Here is a 10,306-nt window from a genome sequence, read left to right as displayed (position 1 = left end):
AAGTAATGAGCAAGCCTCATTTTAATAAGCAATATCATTGTTAGTGGGTTAATGATACTATGTTAGGCATCATCTAATAATCATGGGATTAAGTTCCTTACTTTTTAGCTAAACTCCTGTTTACTTCACCTTAAAAATAAATAAATAAATAAAAAATCAGTAAAATTAATTTCAATTCAGTAAAAATAATTTCACTTCAGTAAAAATCAGTAAATTTAAAGAAATATAGTAGAAAATCAGTAAAAATAATTTCAGTTTAGCAAAAATAATTTCATTTCAGCAAAAATAATTTCAGTTCAGTAAAAATAATTTAAATCAGTAAAAATAAAGTGAGTTTTACACTATATATATATATATATATATATATATATATATATATATATATATATATACACCTTGTTATATATAGTATGTTTTTCAATAGATTGAATTACAAGTTACTATTATTCTTTCCCCTTTTATCATCTCTATTACACAATGTTAACACTAAAATAGGTATTAGTTATAAATTGAGCATTATTTATATCTACATCTCTTACTACAAGGGGTGATAATTATAAGAATATATAATTAAGTAGATAAAGGGAAAACTTCTTTAATTTTATTTCCCAGTTTCAATTCCAGACTAATTTTAATTATAACTATATGATTATTGTACAAGTATTAAACACATACAATATTTGTTATAGAACCAAAAACTATACAAAATTAATCATCACAATAGTTACTTTAATTTATTTATTTTTGGTATCAATAAATGAATCATGATAACAAATTCTCAAAAATCATGTATGCAACTCAATAAAAAAAATTAAAAAAAAAAATTAAAAAAAAAAATCATGTAAGAACGTATACAAACTGTCAAAATTGGTATCAATAATGTACAGAGATTTGAAGTACAAATCATTAGATTATTGTCCTATCCAATGTAAACGACCACTCAGTTTACTCTTTGGGTTGAGTAGCAGGAGAAACTCCACCAGTAGTTGGCCTATAAAGCATAGAAAATGAGAGATTATTAAGAGATGTTACAAATATATTTCAAGGAAACCGCGATTCAATTTGAGAAAGACATCTAGAGAATTTGTAACTTACAGGCCAACAGACACCTTAAAAGCATCATAGATACCCCATTGAGCACCAGTAAGGGTTCCAATCATGACTATACGAAGGGGAAGACCACGCGTAAATAAACCCATTAGTCCTAACTTCTTAACAGCCTGCAGATGAATTCAAAATGTGTTACTAGAATCATAGAATAAATGTATGAAATAATGTAACAAGGATGAAATTTGGAAGTGTACATCAGCAACAGAAGCACCCTTGGCATTGTTTAGGAAGGAAACTAAGTTGTCTGCAGGATGTGATACAACTGCACAAAATATTCCTGCAATATATCCACCAGCAAAGCTAACACCAAGCTGCATTGTCTTGCTACACTCGTCTTTAGGTGTCAAAATGGCATGCTTGTACATGAGCTCTACTATGGTCTCAAATGATGCAAACTTCATCATTGTATCTGCAATCATAACCAAGTCAAATTTGGCATTTGTCTCATCACTATCATACTACACCCTATTACAACAGGTATGAAAACTCTGTTATTATAGACTTGTTACAAAATATGTAGACAAAAAATTCATTTTAATCACCTAAATAGGTCATATATATAGACATGAGAGTTTATTAAGAAAAAATCGACGAAAACCAGGAAAACAAGTTGACTTACAAGGAATCTGACGACCCCATAGAGGAACTTGTCCTTTGAACAATCTGTAAGAAAGAAATTCAATCTTGTAAATAAGAAGTTGTAGCTAGAAACTATCATAATTGTTGATGAAAAAAGGAAAGACCAACTGTGGTTAGTGAGAAACAATGCATACCCCATAACACCTTCAGATTTGACAAACTTAGGCAGGCCATCAGAAAGGCCTTGTGCAAACCCGGGCTGAGTTTGCACACGAACTTTCACAGCCTCGAAAGGGCAAAGAGCAACATCAGCAATCACCTCAGCAGATGCAGAGCCAGCCAAGATAATCAGAGTTTTGTATTTGGTTGCGTACTCAGGACCCGCGATATCTGAATAATACTTCTTGAAGAACTCATAGCCGCAGTATTTGAAAGCTCCTTGAGCACTGTAACCAAGAAAAGTTGGTGCCCAACCCTTAAACAACCCCTTAATCCCTTGCTCTCTCATTAAAATTCCGAAACCAGAGTGAATGCTTTTATACTTTGTTGGATCAATCTGAAAAATATGGTAACCTTATTTTTGGTATTCGTCAGAGTAAATAACATATTTTTAGGTCTCAACCATCAGCTTAAACTTTTGGTTGTGTTGGTTCTTTAACATGGTATCAGAGCCAACATGACATGAAGGTCATGAATTTGAATCTCATCCACTTCTCCTTTCAAAGTGGAATATTAAGTGCATTTAATCTGAGCTAGAGAATTCACAAACAAAATAAAATATTAGAGCTGAACTGAACTAAATTGAACTGAGTTGAAATATATATGTAAATGTAACAAGAAGCAAAACCATTAAACTCGAGACGGGCCTACTCTCATTTACTAAACTGAGCTGAATTGAACTGAACTGAACTTATTAGAGCTGAACTGAACTAAATTGAACTGAGTTGAAATGAATATTTTATGAGAGAAGGAAATTAGGAGCTGAACTGAAATGGACTGAACTTATTAGAGTTGAACTGAACTGAACTGAAAATATGAAAATAATCTGATGAGAACAGAGCTTTTATCACCAAATCCGATCAAAAAGGCGCCTAAAATGAAATTTACCTGCATATTACACTTGACAAGATCAAGAGGAGTAACGGCGGTATGAGTAAGACCACAGCTAAGCATCCCACCAGCAGTACTAGCTGCATAGAATGCGGGCGAATACATCTTTATCTTCTCACTTGGAGCAGCAACCATGATGCTATTCTTTGACACTTCTCCATTGGTTGATGTTGATGATGTTAGAGATATCGGAAAATATATGTGTGATATATTTTCCGTATATATCATTTAAGAGAATAATATATTTAGGATATTTATGTTAAGATATTATTTTGAGAATATATCATTAGGATATATGGACATATGGTATATCTTTTAGGAATATTGTTTCCTATCTTATGAGCGTAGGTTTTGTATAAATACTCAACCTATTGATGAATAATGAGCAAGCAATACAAAGCCATTCTATTCACTCTTTTCTCTAATTTGACATGGTATCAAGAGCAGGTTAAATCTTGGGACCGTTCATAAAAAATTTCCCCCCTACCGGTGGGTTAGAAATTAAACCCACCGGTGGGATGATCCTTTAGCAAAAATTACCAATTTTTTTTTTTTAGTTTATTCCACTGTGCAAGTTAGTGTTGGTGCAGAGTTTGAGTTGATGAGTTGATGTATACATTACATCATGCGTGGCTTTTCTAAGCATTGAGATCAAAATAAAGTTGTTGAAGATGGAAAAAAAAAAAAAAAAACGGCTCTCTTGTGTCGTGAGACAAGATATATTTGGTTCTCCTTGTGCCGTGAGACGAGGTTTGTGAGTTGATTCGAGCATAATTTTGCTTCTTTGGATTTGAGTGTGGTTTACTCTGAAAGACCAATAAGAAATTTGAGTGTGGTTTACTCTGAAAGGCCAATAAGAAATTTGAGTGTGGTTTACTCTGACAAACCAATATTTGATTGGAGCTCGGTTTTGCTCTGGAAAAACAAAAAATTGTTATATTTGCAGGTTCGAAAAGAATGGTGTTCCTGTTTGATTGATGACTGATGAGTTCGAAAAGATGAACGTTTTCATCGCTGAAAAGAAGAGACAAAAACTGAAGGCGACATCACAAGAGTGTGCATCTCGGCTTCAACAAAGTGAAGAATTTCCAATCGCAACATTCGTGTTACTGCCGTTACGATTGCGGGAGGGTGTTAGATATCGGAAAATATATGTGTGATATATTTTCCGTATATATCATTTAAGAGAATAATATATTTAGGATATTTATGTTAAGATATTATTTTGAGAATATATCATTAGGATATATGGACATATGGTATATCTTTTAGGAATATTGTTTCCTATCTTATGAGCGTAGGTTTTGTATAAATACTCAACCTATTGATGAATAATGAGCAAGCAATACAAAGCCATTCTATTCACTCTTCTCTCTAATTTGATAGATGATGAAGGAAAAGGAAAGTTGTTAGACTTCAAGGAATTGTAAGTGGCATGATCAAATTGAAGAGAACTCAAAGACGAGGAGGAGGACAACGAAGAGAAGTATAGGAAGGAGGGGATCATCGAGGAGTTACTACAATTCTCGAAGATCACCATCTTTGTTATTATTGCACAAAGTGCCAAAGGTTAGAACATAATGTAGGAAATCAGTTGTTAATGTACATATAAATAAATTGGATTTGTCTGAAAATTCAAAGGGAAGAATCATTTGTGATTTTTGACCAAAAACATATATGGAAAACGTAAGCATGGAGGTGTACTTGATAATTTCTTACTTTTGTGGCAAATTGGAAGGTCGTCAACTTTGGCTATTTCTAGAAGTTCGTTCTTAACTTCTTATACACGGTATACGTGAAACATTCTCACCTGCTAAAATCGCTGTGTGTAGAATAAATTATACAACGGTTGTATAGAATATTTGTTTGATTGGGAAAGTAAATGTAGAGCAGTACACCTTGTTAGTTTTATCCTGCTCGTTTAGCAGATCGTAATTAAAGCTTAGTTTAAATTTGGCCTTATTCTTTGTAGACTTTTAAATCGTCCCAAAAGAATCATGCACGTGATTAGTCTTGAATGGAACGATGTGCATTACATGATGCACCCAACAAAGGTAACAGACAAACCTTCTTTGTTACGTAGCTACTCTGCTATCTTCTTTTGGAAAGACTTTTTATTTCTTACTTGTGAATTGTGATATATTGCACTTGAAAGTTGACATGGATAATTCAAGTTTCGTTGATTTTACATTCTTACCATTCATGTTGTTCATGTTCTATCGAAATTCTTACATGAATCGATCTGCAAGAACCAATGGATTATGGATGTGCCACTTTTAAGGTGAACATTCAAGCTATAATATCAAGTACTGAGCTGTCATATTAGTAGGTACTTGTGAATTAGCTTACCAAAGTCGTCACATAAGCATATTAGATAGACTTTACAATGATAATCAAGTCGCTCTTTGTATTATGAAACTTGGTTTTCGTGCGCAGGATTAATTACTCCGTATTGAGTTAGATTATCATTATGTGTACGAACAAGATTAAACTTGTTTGGGTCCAATTTATCTAATTGGGCCTAGCTCATAAATGATCCAGTTCTAAGCCCAAGGTCTAAGGTTCAACTCTCCAATTCATGCCAAGTCAAAGTCAAGTCAAGGTCCAAGCCCATTTGACATAGGCCCATTCTCCCATTTATGCAAAGGTATAAAAGCCATCAATTGTACCATTTATTATTCATTCACATACAGCCTCAAGCAATTAATACTCTTGCATAGCTATTTCTCTCTACAGACTGTACTGACTTTAGCATCGGAGGGGACTTCCTCGGCACAACCCCCGAGGCTAGTTTACGTGTGCTTGCTATGCAGGAAACCCTCGGCCCTACTTCACTTGGATCGAGCCCGGTCTTCAGCCACCTCAGAAGGACCTTGCCGAAGGTCCCATTGTTTCATCCAAAACAATTTGGCGCCGTCTATGGGGAAGACTTTCAAAAAATCTTTAAGCCAATCTCAGTTGTTCTACCCGAATCTTAGTACCAATGGCTAAGAATCGCAAGAACAAGAAATCGGAAAGCGGCCCTTCTCCATCGCAGAAGAGCCGAATGACGTCGGGAAAGAGGCCCTCGGATCCTCCTTCCCCGACGTCACCACCCTCCAATTCGGAGGAGGCATCCCGAGGGAGGTCTCAATCTCCCTCCATTAGCTCTCAGCACCGGACGAGTTCTCCTCGGTCCAATGCTGAAAATCAGTCCAACAACAAGACTCAATCCAACGCTCAGAGCCAGCCTTTGAGCATCCACTCTCACTCTCGTTCTCAGCCGAGGACACCTTTGACGGTGCCCCACTCGGAAGAGGTAGTGAGAGCCCTGGCGGTAATCATGGACATCATGAGGGCCCAAAACGTGCCACCTCCGCGCGACCGAACCCCTCCGCAAACCAGGAATCAGCGGAGGAGGCTCGGCCAGAAGGGGGAGAAACCCTCCTCCTTCAGGGAGCTGGCGGATGAATGGGAGGAAGATACTTGGAGGACATAGCGAGAAAGAAAAAGGAACTCGCACTACTTTAAGAAATCTGACACCCAGATCACCCAGAGCAGGACTAACAAAAGCAGCAGTTCTGCCTCTCGGCCAGACACCGGTCGCCGAAGCGTCCTCGACCACCTTGGTCACAGGGGGCCGAGTGTGCACAGTCGTCTCTCCTTCCCTGGAGCCGAGGAACGAAAACCACTTCTACCTCTCTGAGAGGGCGGAGCGCGGTTCCTCCAAAAATAAGGGCAAGGCAGTGATGCTTCCTTCCAGTTCTCCATTCGAGCAATGGATTCTGGAAGATCATGTGCCGACGGTTAAAATCCCGTCGCACATCACCTATGATGGGACTTCAAATTCGAAGGACCATATTGCCTCCTATGAAGGGCATATGCACCTATGCCCCCGGTCCGAAACGACTTGGTGCAAATATTTCCCACCACTCTCAAGGGGGTCGCGCAAGTGTGGATCACCAAAGGGGTAAAGGAAGGCTCCATAACTGGGTGGGATGATCTATCCGCCAAGTTTAAGATCAAGTTTTCTACGGCAAACCGCCGAGAAAAGACAACGGCAGAGCTCATGAGCCTGCAACAAGGGGAGGCCGAAAGCCTCCGGGACTACCTGACTCGCTTCAGCAACGAGTCATCCAGCATTTCTCGGCTGGATCAAGGGTTGACCGTTTTTTCTTTTCAGCACGGCCTTCAAACTGGACCGTTCTCCGACTTCATGTCATGAATTCACCTCATACCTAGGAGGAGGCTCTGAGCCCTTCGAATAAGTTCATCCGAGCCGAAGAGTGGAATAAAACAAAAACCCAACCTCAAACTGGGGGCGGAAAACAAAAACAACAATCGATCGAAGGCCAAGGCCAGAAGTCAAAAGGAAAGGCGAAAGCCTCTGAACAATCTCCGGCCAACGAGTCGAAGAAGGACAAATCTACGCCTCGCTTGGGAAGATATGAGTACTACACTCCGCTCTCCCTCCCGCGCTCTAAAATCTACAGCGCAACGAAAGGGGAGCAGAGTTACCGAAAGCCGAGACCACTTCCTCAGTGGTATCAGCAGAAAAAATAAGAATCAGTGGTGTGAGTTCCATGAATCCCTGGGACATAACACTGAAGAGTGTATCCAGCTGAAGGACCAGATCGAGGATATGATCAAGAAAGGATACCCTGACCCATCAGGTGAACAATGCTGATATCCAGCCACCCCAGTCACCGGCATCGAACATGACTTTCACATCCGCCGATTGCCGGGGGGTGACGTACCCTCACGAGGATCCGCTGGTGATAATCGCCACGGTGGCCAACCACGATGTCAGTCGAGTCCTCGTCGGCGGTGGTAGCGGAGCAAATATCTTGTTCCGAAGGGCCTATAATCAGATTAAGTTGAAGCCCAAGCACCTCACGCCGGTACCCTACCAGGTACCCGGATTTAACGGCTCTTCAACTTATCCTGACGGGAAGATTACACTTCCTGTCACCATCGGCCGCGACGAAGCAGCCAGGAACGTCATGACCGAGTTCTTGGTCATTGATGCTCCTTCAGTGTACAACGTGATCATGGGGAGACCTATGATTCACGAGATTCAAGGGGTAGTCTCAACATATCATCAGATGATGATCTATGTTTCAGACGCTGGCTACCCCGAAAGAATTGAGGGCAGCCAAAAGGAGGCCCGAAGGTGCAATTACCTCAAGCCATCCACCAGTCGTTCGAAGGACGATGACGAGGATGAGGAGGAGAAAGAGAAAGAGCCAAGTGCGAAGAAGCCTAAAGGCCTAAGTGCTTCGGCCCAAGGTTCTCTGGCCAAAGAAAAACGGTCAGAGAAAGAAAAGACTGGTTCTTCATCTGAGCCAAATAACTCAGAGGGCCAGCCGAAGGAAAAATCTAGGACGCTAGCTGATATTGACAACAGGCCAGATGATGAAGAATCCGGCCCCAACGCAAGTGAGCTGGATCAGCAGACTGAAACGGTCGAGTTGACGGAAGGAGACGTTGAAAAATGTGTCACAATCGGGCTGGATCTGGATCCACAAGTCCGCGTTGAACTCGTCCAACTCCTTCGGGACAACCGAGATGTGTTTGCTTTCTCGGCAGCCGACATACCCGGGATAAGCCCAGACCTCATCTCTCACAAGCTTAACGTCGACCCCGTGTGTTGGCCAGTTAAGCAAAAGAAGCGGAATTACTCCGCAAGCAAGAACCGAGACATCGCAGCCGAAGTCAAAAAGCTGCTGGATGCGGGCTTCATCGAACCCTGTCAGTATCCAGAATGGCTGGCTAATGTGGTGATGGTTCAGAAGGCAAATGGCACCTGGAGAATGTGCGTTGACTTCACGGACCTAAATAAGGCTTGTCCGAAAGATTTTTATCCCTTGCCTAGGATTGATCAGCTAGTCGACTCGACAAGTGGCCATGCCTTGCTTAATTTCATGGACGCATTCTCAGGGTACCATCAGATCTTCATGTACCCCGACGACCGAGCAAAGACGGCATTCGTCATGAACGTCGGGGGTGTACAATTATAAAATGATGCCCTTCGGATTGAAAAATGCGGGGGCAGCTTATCAAAGGTTGGTGGATCAGGTTTTTGTCGATCAGAAAGGCCGAAACATGGAAGTCTATGTTGACGACTCCATCGTCAAAAGCAAAAAAGATCGAGACCATGTTAAAGATCTGGCTGAAACCTTTGCCACCTTAAGGAAGCACCAAATGAAGCTGAATCCGAAGAAGTGTGTCTTTGGCGTGAAATCTGGGAAATTTCTCGGCTTCATGGTTAGCAAAAGAGGGATTGATGCCAATCCCGCAAAGGTGCAAGCAACGCTCGATCTTCTCGAGCCGAAAACAAAGAAGGACGTTCAACGACTCACCGGAAGAATGGCAGCCCTGACGAGGTTCATCTCTAGAGCCTCGGATAAGGGGTTATCTTTCTTCAAAGTCCTGAAGCTCCCAAAAACAAAAGAACTTGTCTGGGAAGACGAGCAAAAAGAAGCCTTCAAGCAGCTCCGAGAGCACTTGGCTCAGCTCTCGACGCTGGCTTGCCTAGTCGAAGGAGAACCCCTGTACTTGTACGTAGCTGTCAGCCCAGCCACTATCAGTGTGGTGCTGCTGAGGGAAGAAAATAAAGTTCAACAGCCGATCTACTTCGTCAGCCACACTCTAACGGATGACGAGACTCGTTACCCTCTACTCGAAAAAGTTGCATTTGCAGTAGTGGTAGCTGCTCGGAAGCTGAGACCCTATTTCGATTGCCATCAAATAGTGGTCCTAACTGATCAGCCGCTAGAAAAAGTTCTCGACAAAGTTGAAAAATCCGGTAGGTTGGCCAAGTGGGCTTTCGAGCTCACTAAGTTCAGCATCAGCTACTAGTCGAGAGCAGCCATCAAGGCTCAAGCTCTAGCGGAGTTCCTGGCCGAATGCTCGTACCAGGAGACTCTAGACGAAGAAAAGAAAGTCTGGACCGTTTTTACGGATGGGTCCTCCACCGTAAATGGTTCGGGGGCAGGGGTAGTGGTAACCTCTCCCGAAGGCAAAACCTTCGAGTATGCGCTCAAATTCTCTTTTAAAGCTTCGAACAACGAAGCCGAATATGAGGCGGCAGTTGCTTGCTTAGAGTTGTGCATCTCTTTGGAAGCCGAGCATGTCTGTCTGAAGACAGATTCTAAGCTAGTTGCATATCAGATCAGAGTTGACTATGAGGCCAAAGAGCCCTCAATGGTAACCTACCTTGTCAAGATCAGATCAGTCATCGCAAAGCTGAGAACTTTTGAGGTTCAGCTGATCCCAAGGGGTCAGAATGCTCAAGCCGACGCACTCTCCAAACTTTCCAGTTCAACACTCACTGAGCTGAACCGATCTGTGTATGTGGAAGTGCGGCGAGAAAGAAGTGTCGACGAAACACCTGAAGTGTGCTATGTCAACCAGAAACCAAGCTGGATGGATCCCATCCTAGCCTTTAAGCTTCGGGGAGAAATTCCCGAAGATAAAATCTTAGCCTCCAAGCTGAAGTGAACCAGCTCAAGGTTTATTGTCTTCA

At 41.4% G+C, this 10,306-nt stretch overlaps 1 protein-coding gene across 1 annotated transcript; it reads right to left on the bottom strand.

The window, feature by feature from the left end:
* Positions 1–715: 715 nt before the first annotated feature.
* Positions 716–2,221, bottom strand: LOC145568607 (mitochondrial phosphate carrier protein 3, mitochondrial-like). The gene is made up of 5 exons (XM_081628038.1): positions 1,884–2,221; positions 1,730–1,773; positions 1,305–1,519; positions 1,096–1,220; positions 716–991 (listed from the first exon to the last, which is right to left on the bottom strand). The coding sequence occupies exons 1-5, from the start codon at positions 2,195–2,197 to the stop codon at positions 946–948; spliced, it is 744 nt and encodes a 247-aa protein (XP_081484164.1). The 5' UTR covers positions 2,198–2,221; the 3' UTR covers positions 716–945.
* Positions 2,222–10,306: the final 8,085 nt, after the last annotated feature.

Source organism: Chenopodium album, chromosome 11, assembly GCF_948465745.1.
Source record: "Chenopodium album chromosome 11, dcCheAlbu1.1, whole genome shotgun sequence".
NCBI lineage: Eukaryota > Viridiplantae > Streptophyta > Magnoliopsida > Caryophyllales > Amaranthaceae > Chenopodium > Chenopodium album.
The sequence above is the reverse complement of the archived record's forward strand: the minus strand, read 5'-3'. Positions and strand labels throughout refer to the sequence as shown.